At 39.1% G+C, this 18,651-nt stretch overlaps 1 protein-coding gene across 2 annotated transcripts in view; it reads right to left on the bottom strand.

Annotated features, from left to right (window-relative positions):
- Nucleotides 1-18,651, bottom strand: part of LOC126237444 (secretion-regulating guanine nucleotide exchange factor-like) — an 85,486-nt gene that overhangs the window by 17,312 nt on the left and 49,523 nt on the right. For both annotated transcript variants that reach the window (XM_049947562.1, XM_049947563.1), the window contains exon 4: nucleotides 3,666-3,899. In XM_049947562.1, the coding sequence (XP_049803519.1) occupies nucleotides 3,666-3,899 (234 nt within the window). The remainder of the gene's footprint in view (nucleotides 1-3,665; nucleotides 3,900-18,651) is intronic.

Here is an 18,651-nt window from a genome sequence, read left to right as displayed (position 1 = left end):
ATTGCAACAATGAAGAAGAAAGGACCAAGGACAGAGTCCTGAGTGAGGTACACCAGACATGACATTATTCATAGAAGAGCGTCTGTTTTGAATTGACACAGATTTTCTCCTGGTATATAGATAAGAGTCAATTATTTCTAACTCTGTGTTATTTATACCATAATATTTTACTTTTGGGGGCTCCAGATGACAAAATGCTTGGAAAAAATAGCATTTTTGGTGTGTGCCAGGCAAGGCAGGAGCTGTTCCTCTTCACATAGTTTCCAGGCAGCGATTGGCACACTTGGAAGAGTACAGAACAATAATCTGATGGTTGTGGGTTCAACTCCCAATGCAGAAATTATTTTTTATCTCCAATTTTTACTTTATTTACTCTGAAAATAAACCAAAGTAATACTCAATATATTGTATTGATTAACATTTTCATTAAAGGCATGAAAAGGAAAGGGAGAGGAAAATTTGTGATTGCAAATAATTTCCAGGCTTTTATTATTCTATAATTGATGATTTACACTTATTGGGATGTTATTAATAGTAAAGAAAGGGGAAGCAGTAATTTTCTTAGCATCTCGTACCCATTGTAAACACTGCATTTTTTACAGTTTCATGGTTGTTTTAAAGTTTCTATAGAAAAACCAACTTGCTTTATATTTATAAAAGGTTCTCTGTCATTGCACAGTTTGCAGCAAACCATGTGTAACACATCATTTCGTCAAATATTGGTGATTATTTCTGTTGATATGCAGTGGAACATTTTTTATGTTATCAGTGCCCTCAGAAATTCCCATTCGTTTCACTGTCCAGTCTCGCCGAATGATAATGAAATGAAGAGGACAGCATAAACATTCAGTCCTCAGGCAGAGGAAATCCCTGACCCGGCCGGGAATTGAACCCGGGACTCCATGATCCAGAGGCACAAGCACTACCCAAAGCCGCAGGTGCTTCCACTTCTGTCACTTTCATTTCTGGCCAAGCCCTGCATATACTATCAATTTAAAATAAATCGGTGATGACCAGTAGGGACCATCTGCTTGTCAGTGGGTTCATTGATGGTACCATATTCCTATCCAGTTCCCTTGCTGTCATCCTACATTCCCTACACCCCTCCATTTCCACCCTCCTATGAGTGTTTCTCTCACCATTTCATTTATACTGTGTGTGGTTACCTTTAGTTCTTCCACTGTCATCACATTGTTAAAAGCTTCAAAATAGCACACAACAGCTGAAAAATAGTAAGCATGCATGTTTCTTATTATTTTGACAAAGTAATTGTGTGGTGTCACCGCCAGAAACCACACTTGCTAGGTGGTAGCCTTTAAATTGGCCGCGGTCCATTAGTATACGCCGGACCCGCGTGTCGCCACTATCAGTGATTGCAGACGAGTGCCGTCACACGGCAGGTCTAGAGAGACTTCCTAGCACTCATGCCAGTTGTACAACCGACTTTGCTAGCGATGGTTCACTGACAAAATACGCTCTCATTTGCCGAGACGATAGTTTAGCATAGCCTTCAGCTACGTCATTTGCTACGACCTAGCAAGGCGCCATTATGAGTTACTATTGATATTGATTCATGTACCGTCAAGACCGACGTTCTTCATTAACGGATTAAAGTTAAGTATTCCACCAGCTACGTCCGTTTTTCTAAATTCTAATTTCCTTGTCCTGTTCCAGACCTCACGCCAGCCTGCATGAGCTAAAATGCGCGCCTTTCGGCCTCCTCTAGTAACACAGTGTTGGCTCTCCTGCCAACCAAAACAAATTGAGCTTATAAGTGTTGTTGTGTTCAGCCTGTTGTTCCAACGTGTGCAGCTTTTCATTTAAGTTACAAATAAAAAATGACTACAAATTAATTTATATGCATACTTATGAAAAAGTGACTATACTAATTACATTATTCTTTGAATTTTCAAACCAGAAACAGTGAATATAAGATTAAAACATAACATCAAATCGGAAACATCTGTTGTTAATTATAAGAAAAGAAATATTCTTGTGACATTAATCTCTCTTTGTCAATTTCTGATCTGATATTTTTCCAGTTTTTTGAGCATGAAATATAGCTGTCACTATTCTATCTTTTGCCTTCTGCTGAATATTTAATTATCTGTCTTTCATTTGGTTTCTAAATTATGTGTATCTTTATTTTGTTATTTATGAATGAATGGCTACGTTTTTAGTTTCTAATTAAATAAATAACATACAGTATAGCTGAGTTGGATACAGTGACCTAAATCACAAAAGCTTTCTTTATTTGCATCCAATGAACACTTTTCTGTGCAAAGTTTGAGTGTTGTGCCCTAAATGTGACTCTTTTGTTGAAGGTGACTGTCCATGGAAAGGTGGTTTGTGGAGTGTAGATGTACATGGGTGTGTGTGTGTAGTTTATTGCTGGGTTTGATGATGGTGATGGTGATGATGATGGTGGTGATTACAGTGATGAATGACAGGGGAGAGTGTGAAACCCAGTGGTGTCACACGGTATACTCCTCTAAAATAGCGCCAAAGGGACCTTCTAGGTTCAACTTATCCATACAATAGAAAGACCACCATCAACTATGTCACATGTCTTCACTCCTTGAGACACTGTGAAGAGATTTTGAATTTAATCCAGGACATCAGCACAAAGTCCAGTGACCAGGAACTCTATGCCACCACTTCTCCTCCCAAAACCACTCAAACCTCATTCTTAATCATCTTTTATCTTCTGCTTTCTCATTTTAATAGCCCTATCTTAAATGCTACACCATAAGACACAGATCTTCTTCACATAGTACATCACTGAATCTCAATAAATAAATAAATAATAATTTTAAATTATGACAATTAACATCATAACAAATGTGACTTTAAAAAAGGAGAAATAGAAAAAAACAGAAGATAATAACGGTAAAAAACAGAATAGATGTCAACAGCACAAAACGAGACCAGTACTCAAGGGCTAATGTAACTGAGGAAAATTGTGCATGTTAATACAATAAATCTCTTATTATGGAAGTAACACAAGGAAGGTTACACAGGCAACTGTACGTCCTTTTCAGGGGAACAATTATGGCATCTGCTTGAAGTGATGTTTGAGAACCATGGAAAATACAGATCTTAATTTGTAAGTAGGAATCCACCAAAATCTGAATTTGTGCCTCAACAGAAACGCCTCTCTAATGAAGATGTAAGGCAAATGGGACATATGCCAAACATGAATCTGTCACTTTGCTCAAAAAGCAGCAATAAAATGCACTTTTATGACAAAAAGTGTGCTGTTTCTTTTTAATACTTACTCTTACTCTTCATGGTGAGTCACAATGCTAAGAACTTTTCCAAATTTCCAGAACGACGAAGGTGAGCTTGTTTTGTGTTAGAGTCACAGTTTCCTGAATGGTTGTAGATAATAGTGGAAGGATATGAGTATGTACAAATTATAATTTTTAATGGATCCAATATTAAGATATAAAATAAAGCAAATAATCAGTCTGAAATTAACTGAAGAATAACAGAACACCATGGTTTTAGCAAATCTCCTGCAAAGGTGAAAAGTGAGTAAAAGCATATTTCAAAAGAAATGTAATATGCACATAAGCTCTTTGAGACACACTAATCTTTTATCAAGTTTCTAAATCCTTGTAACTGCCACAACGGCATACCATAAAGACCCTAAGTCATTGTACCTGTTCTTAAGACTGTGTGTGTCCATCCACATGAAAGTAAGCATTCTTGTGGAAGACTTTCACGTCCAGAACAATCAAGCTGTATAGGATAGGCAAAATTGTGATGTAGTAAAGGATCAAATCCCAGTTGTCCAAACTTGTTGTCTCCCCATACAAAAATTTTTCCACACACTGACAAAGCTATGGTATGGTGTTGACCACACGCAACCATCTTAATTGGTGGCAAGCCTGGAACTGAAAGAGTGAAACAAATAGTAAATAAATTTTAAAAAGAAAACAAGCAATAATAGAACGTGTCACTTAAACCCATTTACTTTAATCAACAAACTATAGAAGTTTCAGTACCAGTAAATAAATTGGAAAACTGTAATAATTCAATTTTTTGTATAGAACCCTTTCAAAATGTGTGTTTCATGCAAATTTCAAATAAAAAGAAACATAACCTATCTTCAATTAGAATATTTCTTTTTAAATTTCAAAATACTAGACAGACTGACAGAAACAAAACCACGGGGATGGCGCAGTGTTGCAGTTGCTTCAAACAGGTGGATGGGGGGGGGGGGGGGGTATTATACCAGGTGTCCCAGAAGAAATGGTCAGTATTTAGAGATATGGCAGGAATGATCACTTGAAACAAAAAAGGTGTAGTAAAATGGGCTCTAGAATGCATACTTTAAGAGCTCTGAGCACTTGTCCAGTAGAGAGAAGACATAAGTATCACAATAGCGAAGATGAACAAACACACATAGCTCTTAACATACGCATTCTAGAGCCCATGTTTGTTGGACATTTTTTCCCTGTTTTGGTCCATACTACCATCTCTCGAAATATGGAAAGCAAAGAGCTTGCAGTAGAAAAGATTTGTTTCACTGTATCAAAGACAAAGTAGTGCTCATAGCTCTCACATCATGTATTTTAGAGCCCATGTTTACTAGATTTTTTGCTTTGAATGATCATTCTTGTCATATGCCTGACTGCCGACTATTCCTCCTTGGACACAACTGTAGTTTGACCATGTACTTCTCCATGTTGAGCTTATGTACAAGTGCAGAGCTGTAATAACTGCTTTAAATCCAAAAAGTGTTCTCTCTACAACACCAAATTTCACGAATTTACTTTTCACACCATTTGCAACTTAACATGTGATATATTTTCTTGTACTTCACATATATTGATAAATCAAGCTAATCTGATACAGTAGATAGATAAAAAAAATATATCTACTCACCAAGCAGTGGCAGAAAACACTTGTAAAAGAAGGTTATACTTATGCAAGCTTTCGGAGCCAGTGCATCCTTCTTCCGGCAGAAGAGGAAGGAAGAGGGGTGAAGGAAAAGAATTGAAGAGATTTAGGAAAAGGGGTAGATTTCAGAAAAATCACCCAGAACTGCAGGTCAGGGAAGCCATACTAGACGGGATGAGAAGGAAAGACTTCATGTTGGGGATTGCACTGGATGAGATTTGAAAACCTGAGAGATTAAACATGGAAGACAGGGTAATATTTAAGACAGATATTACTGCTAAAACATCATGCATGAGTTAATAAGAGTGAAAATCTAATTGTGTTGTACATAACAGAGGTGGGAGGGGGATGACAAAAAACAGACAGGTCAGAAAATAAAAGATGTAGAAAGCTACAACAGAGTGAAGAAAGGAACTAGCACTCAAACATGTTCTTGGTTCTCGCTACCCATCTGGCCTTAATTTACTATCATTTCTGAGTCTCAGCATTTCTTCAGAGTAACTACATATTTCTTCATTCCATTTTAGTTTTCTACATCTTTCATTTTATGATCTGTCTATTTTTCACTGTATTATTACTTGTGTTTTGAGAAGGAATGAAATTTCAAAGTAATCACTGAAGTTGCTAGAGAATGTTGTTTGAAAAACTTCCTCCTACATTTCTCCTAATAATAGGGAACTGAATGTTTCTGTATTACATGTACTGAAACTTCTTGCTGATACAGTTGTTTTGTAATTGTGGGCGGGCAGAAAGTGGCTTTGGAGGTGACAGCTTGAGCTTCATGACCACTAAACCTAGTACTTATACATTTTGCAATACAGTCTGCATTCGCAAATATTTGATCCTGGGCAGTGGCAGCAGTGTTTGTAATTCTTGTTGGGGTTGTTTTAGTCTGTTTTATGTTGAAAGAATCTGTGAGGCTGAGCAATAGCTCTTTTCTTTTACTGGTTACATGAAAATCAGTGTTAAAGTCCCCACACATCACTATTGGTTTCTTGTCCAGAGGAGCCTGTTTAGTACATATTCAAGCTTATTTAGGAATGACTCAAAATTTCCATTTAGGGAGCAATAAATATATGCCACAACATTATTTGTCTCACTGACTTCAATGAGTGCCAGCTCAAAGTCTCTTTCTGCATTGAGACACTGAAACTTATTAATGGATTTATATTGAAGAATGGCTAAGTTGTGAGAAGGTTGGTTCAATTTCCTTGTTGGGAAATTTGATTTATAATTTCCAAACTGATTCTTATCAAGCAACTCTATAAACTGAATATTCTGAAGATCTCCAAAATGCATTTCCAGGTTATCTAAGATCTCATAAGGTAACATCTTAAGAAACTGGAAGTCATGCTACCTAACACTTACTTAAATGTGAAATTTCTTGTTACAGCTTTCAGTACATTAGGTCACAGTTTCTTCAGCTCTCATATCCTTTAACAAACTGATGGTCTTCTTTATATGAACATTGCACATGCAGAAGTGCATTGAGATGGTCAACATATGCAAATACTTCTTTGTAAAGACAAAGCAGGAAGAAGAATTGAGTTTTATTAAGAATGCTAAGCAAGCCAGAAGCACTGTTGAATGACTCTGCATCCCAATCTTCATATCTGATGATTTTTGAAAAATGTCTTTCAACTCACGGTATTCAAGATATATTGTCTGAGCAGCTTATGAATTAAAATTCCAGCATGTAGCACATGTTTGAGGCAATGTGAATCATTTATTTTCTAAGAGTTGTGTTCCATTTAAGGACCTGCTAAAAAATAAATGGAATGCCTTGAACAATGTAACAACACTAGATTAATTTTATGAGCATAACAGTGCAAAAATATAGCTTGCTGACAACATTTTGCACACCTCCATATTTACCTGCCATTACTGAGGCTCGATCAAAAGTTTGGCTCACTATTTTGTCAGTAACTCCCCAAACATCAAGTGCATTTAGTACAATTTCTGATAAACCCTGAGCAGTTTTGTCTTTGGAAACATCATGAAAACCAAAAATCTTTCTATGGGACCATCTTGTGTATAAAACCTGAAAATTACACTCATTTGTGACTTATAAGAAATTGCTAGGGTTTCATCTGCTTGCACTCCCACAAATTCACATGACTGTAACACTTCTTCAATGTTATCATTAATGACATCGATAATTGATTCAATTAATTCATTTCGAATTGTGCTTGATATTATGTTGAAACTAGAAGTGCTCTGCAAGTGATCATGAATAAACTGTTCCTGTCTAGACAGAAGTTCCAATAATGCAAAGTAATTCCCTTTGTTGTTGAAACTTACATCAAGGTGTCACCTGCATGCAAACTCTTGCTCACCCAAAAAACAAACATTCAATAAATCTCTCGATTACGAATTTAGCTTGTTTCACAGACACATTATGTTTTACACCTAGAAATTTGGCTCACTCAGAAATCAAATGTTCAATTTGTTCATGACCCAAAAACTAAAAACTCCCTTGATTTTGAAGGTGCATCGTTGAATTCTGGTGTTTCTTGGTTTTTCTCTCAAAATTTTTGTCACCCATACTCTGAAAGAAGCTGATGTCTATTCTTTTTCAATCCCAGACCCATTAAGCAAAATACATGTGTAACAATACAATTTATTTGTCACAGAGCAACCTGTAGGCCAAATATATTTTTTACACCAAGAAAATTGAAATTTTCTGTTTTGTTTCCCACCAACTATTTCAGTGTCTTGATGTGGTGTGAATCACTTATCTTTATAGATGCACTTTGTTTCATAAGTCCAGCCTGAAAATGATTTTTCATCTAATTCCCAAATAATATAATCAGTTAATCACATGCAATCATGATTTATACTACTAAAACAAGTTTTGTTAAACCAGGACTAAAAAGTGTGCGAAATAACACACTGTTTCACAGCTGAGGCAAGCCCCAATGCCACAGTCTTTTGATAGAACATATAGCGCAGTGAACTCTCTACTCACGGATGGATTGAATGACACTGTAGTAACATACAAAACAAACTTGGATTGTTTTCAATGCATTGCTTCTAACTCTAATAGTAATTTTTCTTCAAATTTTTGGGTAGCATTGAAAGCCTTTGAAGAGCTTACATATTAAGATTTCTCTGTTGTACCTCTCAACAGACATAAGAACTGCCAGTAACTGGTCAAGCTAGTGAATTTTTTATTTTGTTTCTCTGCAGTACTGACATTCTGCACAGGTTCACTTCTCAAATTCTTCTAGCCAAGAGATTATTTCTTAATATTTCTGCTGTCAATCTTCATGATATAACAGTGTGGTTAAATTTAAAACAGAAAGAAAAAGAAACTCATTTTTCCTGGCAAAACTCCAGCCACACATCTTCTTTCTGAAATACTGTCTGGCACCTGGTGGGCCACTTAATGGGCTTACTGTTAAAATTTATGTCTCGAGCTGTCACTCACTCTACTACAAGAACCTTCACCTTTTCCAGTTCCATCAGTCTCTCATCCTCACCAATCCAGTCCTTCATAATCAAGCACTCCACGTTCAAACCATACTTGACAGCCTCTAGCCTCTACTCCTTTCGCAAAATCCTTTTACTCTGTGAGCACAACTTCTTGAATGCTATCACTGCAGTGAAAATTCTTGCCCTTCAACAGTTGGGTCAGCATTCCCAGCACCATCAGAGGAAGCTATCCCAGCTAATCCTGTCTTTTGGCCACATGGGATTCCCCTAGCCAATAAACAGCTTAATAATCTGACCCCATTCTCCCTTTGAGGCCTCATAGCTCCCAGACCTTGTCTAGTTGACCCACTCTGCCATCCACATCCCCAAAAACATCATCCACTCTCCATGAAAAACAGTGCCACTGAACACCATTCAATAACACTAGTGTCAACCTTTCTGCCAAAACTCTGATCCCTGCATAAGTCTGTGTACTGTCCAAAGGATTCATCTTTAGCACAAAACCTAGGTTCAACCAGGTTGGACTTGTCAAGGACCTTCAGTGCAGACATTTCTTCGCATGCACACCGCTAACAACAGTCAACCAAAAGCCCACACAGAACCATGTTTAAAACAGTTCCGACCTCTATCCAAGTGCTTATCCTTGTCCCCTTCCACCCACTCATCCCCTGGTAATCTTTCAAGAATTTCTCACTTTTATCCTGGTTTCATCTTTTTTCCCTAAATATCACCATAGTGAGTCCATCACCACTCCTATGGAACACACAGCAATCCGTGACCTCGAAACCTGTCCAAACCTTATCAAACTTCCCGCGGGTAAAGGCTCTGCTACTGCAGTGACCAATCTTAGTGACAATGTGGCTGAGAGTCTTCATCAACTTTCCAGCACCTTTGAATACAAACCTTACAAACATGATCCCATCCCAGAAGTCCAACATGACTTCTGGCAACTCAAGACCTTATGTCCATCCCAAAACCTGAGACCTGAATCCATCGCCTTCTCCACATTAGCAACCCTCTGCACTCGTACCTTTAACCTACAAAACAATCATATTTGCAGATGACACCACGATTCTACTAAAAGGAGACGACAATGAACAGTTACAGCAGACAGTAAACACGGTCACGAAACAACTTAGCAGCTGGGCACAGAGTAATCAGCTTGTAATAAACAGTAAGAAAACCATTGCTCTAAAATTCCACAATGTTCCTAACAAGGACATGTTTATCCCATCAGTCTCTATCAATGACGAACCAGTTGGTAACAATACTGAAACCAAATTTTTAGGACTTTGGCTGCAGAGTAACATCAGATGGAATAAGCATATTGAATATCTCAATGCAGAACTGAGCAAAACATGTTACCTTCTTTGTTCATTAAAATCATGCTGTAGTGAGAAAACAGTACTGAATGCATATCATGCATACTTTCATTCTCGTCTTAGATATGGGGTCACCTTCTGGGGAAACTCTAAAACAGCTAATAGCACTTTTAAACTACAAAAAAGGGCCATTAGAATCTTGTTTGGGTGCAAGCCTAGAGACTATTGTAAACCCCTGTTTAAGAAATCTGGTATTCCTCCATTATCATGTGTATACATTATGGAAACCCTTTTGTTCTTTAAATTAAATGTAATAGGCAAGGACTGGAGACTGCAAAAAAACTGTGATATACATGAGCACTTTACCAGACAAAACAGAAACTTACATATGACTCAAATCAGCACAGCACTGTGCCAAAAAGGTACTTTTCACATGGGAGTTAAGCTTTATAACAAACTTCCTGAAAACATAAAAGCTATCACTGAGGTCAATACATTTGGAAAATCTCTTGAGTCATATTTACAGCATCACTGCTTTTACTCCATTGAACAATATTTAAATTTATGAAATGTGTTATATAAATACTTACGTGTAAAGTGTATTATTGTAACCTTAAATATGTATGCCTTGTAATGACTTTCAGCCTGTATATTTATAACTTGACTTGTCCAATGTCTTATGCATAAGCTGCTATGTAGACAACAGGACCAATAAAAAATACAATACAATACAATACAATACTCCCCAAACTCCTCAAATACAACCCCACAGGTCTCCCTACAGGTCACTCCATTGTAACTGGCTACAGTGCTCCCATGGAATGAACATCTGCCTTTGTTGACCAAAAACCTCCAAACTATTGTCCATAACCTTCCATTCTACGTCCAATACATTTCTCACTTTCTTCATCATCTCTCCACAATTCCCGTCCTGTCCCGTTACCTCCTTGTTGGTCATTATGGATGCAATCCCCTGTACACCAACATCCCCCATGCCCATGGCCTTGTGGCCGTGGAACACTACCTTTTCCGGCATCCCCTTGATACCAGTCCCACTGCCTCCTTCCTAATCCTTCTGGCCAACCACATCCTGAGCAAAAATTATTTCTCTTAAGTCCAAATCCATAAACAAATCCACAGTACTGCCATGGGAACTCACATGGCACCATCCTATGCCAACTTATTTATGAGTCATCTGGAAGAATCCCTCCTATCCTGCCAACACCTAAAACCCCTTGTCTGATTCAGATTCATTGATGACATTTTTATAATCTGTTCTCATGGTAGGGGACAACCTTTGCTCTTTCCTCCATAACCACAACACCTGTTTCTAAATACACTTCACTTGGTCCTCATCTCAATTTGCCAACTTCCTAGATGTTGATCCCCATGTCTCATGTGGCTCTATAAATAGGGCTGATTGTATCAAGCACACAACCACCAACAGTGCCTCCACAATGCCATTCCATGTCAAAAAGTCTCTTCCTTACAGCCTTGCTGCCAGTGAATGCCACATCTGCAGTGGAAAGCAGGAGTTGTCAAAATGTACCAATAACCAATACCCATGTTACCCATAAACAGGTCTTCCATGCTATCTTCTCCACTGACATCAGTAAACCTGTTAACCAGCCACAACCAACACTCCTGAGATCCCCAAGTGTCACCCTGGCCTTGAAAAGCTCACCTACATTCTTCACCAGGACTTCGACTACCTCTCATTGTACCCTGAAGTGAGGTGTATCCTACCCTAAATCCTACCCACATCACCCCAAGTACTGTTGTGCCACCCACCCACCCTATAGAATATCCATCCCTATTCCAATTCTGCTCCCAGTCCTACACACCACGGTTAATTCCCTTGTGGACACCTCAGATGCAAGACCTGTCTCACATACCTTCCCACCATCTACTACTGAAGCCACATGCGACACCTCCCCCATAAAAGGCAGGGCCATATGTGAAAGCAGCCATGTTATGTATCAGCCATGCTGTAATTAATATACAGCATTCTATGTGGAAATGACATGTAACCAACAGCGCGAGGTGGTGCAGTGAGGACTCGCATTCGAGAAGATGACGGTCCAAACCTGAGTCTGGCCATCCTGATTCAGGCTTTCCGTGATTTCTCTAAATCGCTTCAGGCAAATGTTGGGATGGTTCTTTTGAAATGACTTCCTTCCCCATCCTTACCTCATCCGATGGGACTGATGACCTATCTATTTGTCCCCTGCCCCAAATCAACTGGTCAACCAGCATGTAACCAGCAGTCTACTCTCATGGGTGGCCACTGCCAAATTGTGGCCAACTGAAAATTTGGCCATTCAGCTGCCAAACATGCTCCACACCACAACACAAATGACTTCAACAGTTGCTTTATTATGTGGGCCATTTGGATACTCCCTTCCAGCCCAAGCTTCTCTAAACTATGCAAATGGAAATTCTCTCTTTATGTATGTATGTATGTATGTATCCATCCATCCCTCCCTCCCTGTCTCTGAGTCATCTGTCTTTTCCATTCCTGTCTCACACTACATCAATACCCCCTCATTGCATCATGCATCCTCCCCCCCACCCCCCCCCCCCCACCCCACACATACACACACACACACATCCATCAGTCCAGGTAACTGCTCTCAATAATCAGTTTTCAATGTTGTCACAGCTGCAGTAGAGTGTGTTTGGATGTCTGCATGGTTGTGTGTGTACTTCCTAATATTTATTTGTTTATTTATTTACACATCAAGTTACACAGAAGCAAATGTCCATGGACATGGAACGTGTCAGTTGCTGAAATTGCAACATAAAAGTAATACCAGATAAAAATAAAATACTTATGAATCCAAAAAAAGTCAAGCCATAAGTTTAAGTAAATGCAATCAACAATATAACATAAGAATCAGCTTAATTTTTCAAGGAATTCCTCAAAAGAATAGAAGGAGTGACCGAGAAGGAAACTCTTCAGTTTCGATTTGAAAGCGCATGGGTCACAGCTAAGATTTTTGAATTCTTGTGATAGCTTATTGAAAATGGATGCACCAGTATACTGCACATCTTTCTGCACAAGAGTTAAGGAAGTCTGATCCAAATGCAGGTTGGATTTCTGCCAAGTATTAACTGAGTGAATTATTCTTGGGAATAAGCTGATATTGTTAACAAGAAACAGTATGTTAGTAGACCCGCAACCGAGCGCCTCCCCAGGTGGCGGATAGGGGAATGCCTCCTAGATATAGGTGGTACCGAGGAAATTAAATACTCGGGGCGGACCAAAACTACTAGTAGCGTCTGTTCCCACAGTGGGCGGCTACAAAAGGCGTCTGCTCCACATGTCAGTGGCGGCCTCAACCAACCTCCTGATCTGGAAAGTCAGGTTGTAGTCGGCAGCATGCCATACATCCAACTACTAAACATCATGATGGTACAACGAGAAAAATCTCATTACCCCGGGCCCCAGTCAATAGACTGGGATCGTCGTGAGCATCGGATTCCGGGGGCTCACGGACATCATGAGAAGAATCGGAGTTTCTCAAACTCCCTCAAGACCAAACGCAAACACTACATCGGCACACTCAACGTGAACACACTGATGAAGACAGGAAAGATGAAACAACTGACAGACACTCTCGAAAAATTTCAAATCAAAATATGTGCACTGCAAGAAACACGATTCACAGACGAAGACCATTTCAACACGGAGAATTTCAGAATATACAAAGGTAAACCATCGAGACAACTGAAAAACCTAAGGCTTTTTGGCACAGGATTTGCAGTACACAGGTCCATCACGGACAGCAAAATCGACTTTTCATCACCAAACGAAAGAATCAGCACCATCACAGTGAAATCAGCCAATAAATCCTACACAATAATCAACACACATGCACCGACTAATGACTACAACAGGAAAAACCCGGACGAAATTGATGACTTCTGGACGACAATGGAAGAAACTATCAGAAAAATTCCTGCACATAGAGTCAAAATAATACTGGGAGACTTCAACGCTAAACTCGGAAAAGAAAAGATATACAGACATATCACAGGAAAACATACTCCACACAAGGACACCAACAAAAACGGAAAACATTTGATAGACTTTTGCAAAAGCCACAACCTCACCATTATGTCAACAAAATTCAAGAAACCAACACTAAAACTTACCACATGGAAATTCCCCAGCGGAAAGCAAGAACTACAAATTGACCATGTAATAGTCCAGAAAGACTCACAAAAAGAAATTTTGAACATAGACACCCGTAAAGGCTACTTCGACTCAGATCACCACCTACTACAGATCAGGATTCGCCTTTTGCCCAAGAAAAAGCTCCAGAAGAACAAAATTGTTAGACCAGATCCAGAATATGTTACTTTAAACCAGACACAAATATTACACAAAATTACAATGGAGAAAACGACAGACTGGACACAACTTTCACGAAGAATCCGAGAGGCCATGAAACTAGCAAAAGCACCACGCACACGGAAACACCGTTGTTGGAACCACACGTGTGACCAAGCTATTGACCAACGAATCAGTGCATGGAAAAAATTTAGTAGCCATAAATCCCAAGAGAATTGGATGAACTTCTTGAAAAGACAGAAGCAATCAAGCAAAACCATTCGCAGTGAAAAATGACAGTATGACAAACAGCGACTGACAGAGATCGAATCGGACTTCATGAAGAACAATACAAGAAACTTCTACAGAACGTTCAGAGAAAATATGACTGGATATCAACCACCCAACTTGTGCTTCAGAAGGCCGGATGGAACCCTAGAAACCAATACCAAAAACAATTGTGACATTCTGGCAAAGTACTTTGAAAAACTGCTCAACACGGACCCCCCTATGGAAGAAATAATGACAGAAACAAGCACATACAATCCAGTTAGTGAACCTCCAACTCTAGAAGAAGTTAAAGAAATAATTAAGTCACTCAAGAATCGTAGAGCACCAGGAGAAGATGGCATCATCGCGGAAATCTGGAAGTTACAAGACCCAGAACTCACCAAAGACATCCACAGGATCTTGGAAGACATCTGGAAGACCATGAAAATTCCTGACGACTGGAAAACTGCCCTGATACACCCACTACACACAAAAAAGGTGACAAGACTGACCCGAACAACTACAGAGGAATATCCCTACTACCGGTCACATACAAGATCCTCTCTAAAGCTTTACTAAACAGACTAGAATGCCAGACCGACCACTTGATTGAGGAATACCAAGCAGGCTTCCGTAAAGGGCGGTCTTGTGCGGAACAAATTTGGAACCTGAAAATGATTTTACAACACAAACAGAACCTGATCATTACCTTTGTTGACTTCAAAAAGGCGTACGACTCTATCGACCGGAAAACTCTCTTCAAAATTCTAGCAGAATACAAAGTAGACAACAGAACACGGGCTATCATAGAGCAAACTTTAACCAACACGAACTCCAAAGTAAAGTTCTGTGGGGAACTATCAGAACCCTTTGAAATTCGCACAGGTGTCCGACAAGGCGATGGCCTCTCACCTCTCCTTTTCAATCTGGTGTTAGATAAGGTCATAAAAGAATGGGAAACATCACAACAGGGGATAACCTTAGGAAACCTACAGATTAAATGCCTGGCTTTTGCAGATGATTTGGCGATTGTCACGAAAGGTATAAAGGAAACAAAAGACGCTATTGAAAAACTGCACAAAATCGCTTCCAAAACTGGACTACAGATCTCTTACGAAAAGACACAGTTTATGAGCACAAAGAAACTCTCATCTCTGAACACAAAGTATGGCACGATTTACAAAACGGCAAACTTCAAATACATAACAGAGACTCAAACGAAGAAAGAAAGACTAAACTGGACAAGGCATACAAAGTAGTGTGGAATCATTACAACAAGAAGTCTATCTCACAAAAAACCAAATTACGCCATTATGACACGGTGGTGCTCCCCGAGGCACTATATGCAGCAGAGACCACACAATCCTAGGGCATACACGTATCAGACAATTAGAAAAAGTAGAACGGAAAATACTTAGGAAAATATTTGGCGCAACTAACAACAATGGAATATGGATCAAGAAACCTACAGGGGAACTGTACAAACATACGGAGACAATCACAGAAAAGATTAGAAAACGCAGACTACAATTCTATGGACACCTATACAGAATGCCATCACACAGGCTGACCAAACAGATCTTTGACTGGGTAACCACTAGAAACAACAAATGGGTGGCAGAGGTAGAAAACGACCTGAACCAACTCAACATAACAGCAGACACAATAAACTACAGAATAAAATTCAGAAACATCATTAAGAAAAGTAAACTACATGAGATACAATGTGACAAATGAACAGGCATAAAATGGACCGAAGAACGCAAGCAAGATCATAGCCGGAAGATGAAAGAAATATGGGCAACCAAAAAGGCAATCAAGATGAAGCCGAAGACACAAAGCCGACAAAAAGCATGGACAGAGGACCGGAAACAGAAACACAGCGAGCGAATGAGGGAAGTTTGGGCAGCAAGGAAGGCAGCAAAAGGAACTGGCCATGTAGTTTAGTCCAAATGCGCTCTTTAAGGGCAAAACACTAAAAAAACAAAGATGATGTGACTTACCAAATGAAAGTGCTGGCAGGTCGACAGACACACAAACAAATACAAACATACACACAAAATTCCAGCTTTCGCAACAAACTGTTGCCTCATCAGGAAAGACGGAAGGAGAGGGAAAGACAAAAGGATGTGGGTTTTAAGGGAGAGGGTAAGGAGACATTCCAATCCCGGGAGCGGAAAGACTTACCTTAGGGGGAAAAAAGGACGGGTATACACTCGCACACACACACATATCCATCCACACATATACAGACACAAGCAGACATATTTAAAGGGAAACATTCCACGTGGGAAAAATATATCTAAAAACAAAGATGATGTCTGCTTGTGTCTGTATATGTGTGGATGGATATGTGTGTGTGTGCGAGTGTTTACCCGTCCTTTTTTCCCCCTAAGGTAAGTCTTTCCGCCCCCGGGATTGGAATGACTCCTTACCCTCTCCCTTAAAACCCACATCCTTTTGTCTTTCCCTCTCCTTCCCTCTTTCCTGATGAGGCAACAGTTTGTTGCGAAAGCTTGAATTTTGTGTGTATGTTTTTGTTTGTGTGTCTATCGACGTGCCAGCGCTTCCGTTTGGTAAGTCACATCATCTTTGTTTTAGAGGGAAACATTCCACGTAGGAAAAATATATCTAAAAACAAAGATGATGTGACTTACCAAATGAAGGTGCTGGCAGGTCGACAGACACACAAACAAACACAAACATACACACAAAATTCAAGCTTTCGCAACAAACTGTTGCCTCATCAGGAAAGAGGGAAGGAGAGGGAAATACGAAAGGATGTGGGTTTTAAGGGAGATGGTAAGGAGTCATTCCAATCCCGGGAGCGGAAAGACTTGCCTTAGGGGGAAAAAAAGGACGGGTATACACTCGCACACACACACACATATCCATCCACACATATACAGACACAAGCAGACTCTGTGTCTTTAAATATGTCTGCATTTGCACACTGTGAATAAGGCTTTTTTTCTGTCTGTTGCTAAAGTTAGAGGTGACCCAATTGTGAGCTACTCCCCATATTTCTTAATGGTCCAACTTCTGGAGCAATATTTTGGATCAACACAATCAAACGCCTTAGTTAAATCAAAACATTTGCCTAGCATTTGAAACTTTTTGTTTAACCCATCCAGTACCTCACTGAGAAAAGAGAATATGGCATTTTCAGTTGTTAAACAACTTCTAAAGCCGAACTGTACATTTGACAGCTAATTATGTGATGTAAAATGATCAATTATCCTTGCATACACAGCCTTTTCAATAACTTTAGCAAACACTAATGGCATGGAAATAGGTATAAAATTGTCTACATCATCCCTTTCTCCCTTTTTATAAAGCAACTTTACTACTGAGTATTTTAAATGTTTAGGAAACCGACCATTCCTAAAGGGAAAATTACAAATTTGGCTAAGGACAGGGCTAACATGTGCAGCACAGTACTTTGATATTCTGCAAGGCACTCCTTCATATCCATGAGAGTCCTCAATCTTCAGTGATTTAATTACTGACTCAATCTCCCCCCTCCCGTCTGTATCACAGAGGAGTATTTGAGACGTTAATCTTGGAAAGGTATTTGCCAAGAGAGTTATATGATTCCCTGTAGAAAGTAAATTTTTATTTAATTCACCAGTACTGCTCAGAAAATGACTGTTATACTGTACATATATCTGATTTATCAGTAACGGAAATATTTTTACTGACTTTATATCGTCAACCTTGTGCTGCTGACCAGACACTTCCTTCACAACTGACCATATGGTTTTAATTTTATCATGTGAATTACCTATTCTATTTGCATACCACATACCCTTTGCCTTCCTAATAACATTTTTAAGCACCTTACAACACTGTTTGTAATGGGCTACTGTAGCTTAATTGTGACTGCTACTAACATTTTGATATAATTCCCGCTTTGTTCTACATGATATCCTTACCCCACCAGTCAGCCACTCAGGCTGCCTTTTACTGCTAGTACCCCATTTAGAATGTTCTAATGGAAAGCAACTCTCAGAGAGCATGAAAAATGTGCTAAGGAAAGAATTATATTTGTCATCTATGTTATCGGTACTATAAACATCCTGCCACTCTTATTCCCTGATGAGGTTTAAAAAACTCTCTATTGCTGTTGGATTAAATTTCCTACATAGTTTGTAATTATATGTGACATTTGTTCAAGTAAAAAAGCCTTTTAGTGTTAAAATTTGTGCATCATGGTCTGAAAGGCCATTCACTCTTTTACTAACAGAATGCCCATCTAGTAATGAATAAAAATATTGTCTATGGCTATGCTACTGTTCCCCTGCACACTAGTTGGAAAAACACAGTCTGCATCAGATCATATGAACTTAGGAGATCTACCAACATCCAGAAATGCTCTGA

The sequence above is a fragment of the Schistocerca nitens genome, chromosome 2, assembly GCF_023898315.1.
Source record: "Schistocerca nitens isolate TAMUIC-IGC-003100 chromosome 2, iqSchNite1.1, whole genome shotgun sequence".
NCBI lineage: Eukaryota > Metazoa > Arthropoda > Insecta > Orthoptera > Acrididae > Schistocerca > Schistocerca nitens.
This window is presented reverse-complemented; position numbering and strand designations above follow the sequence as displayed.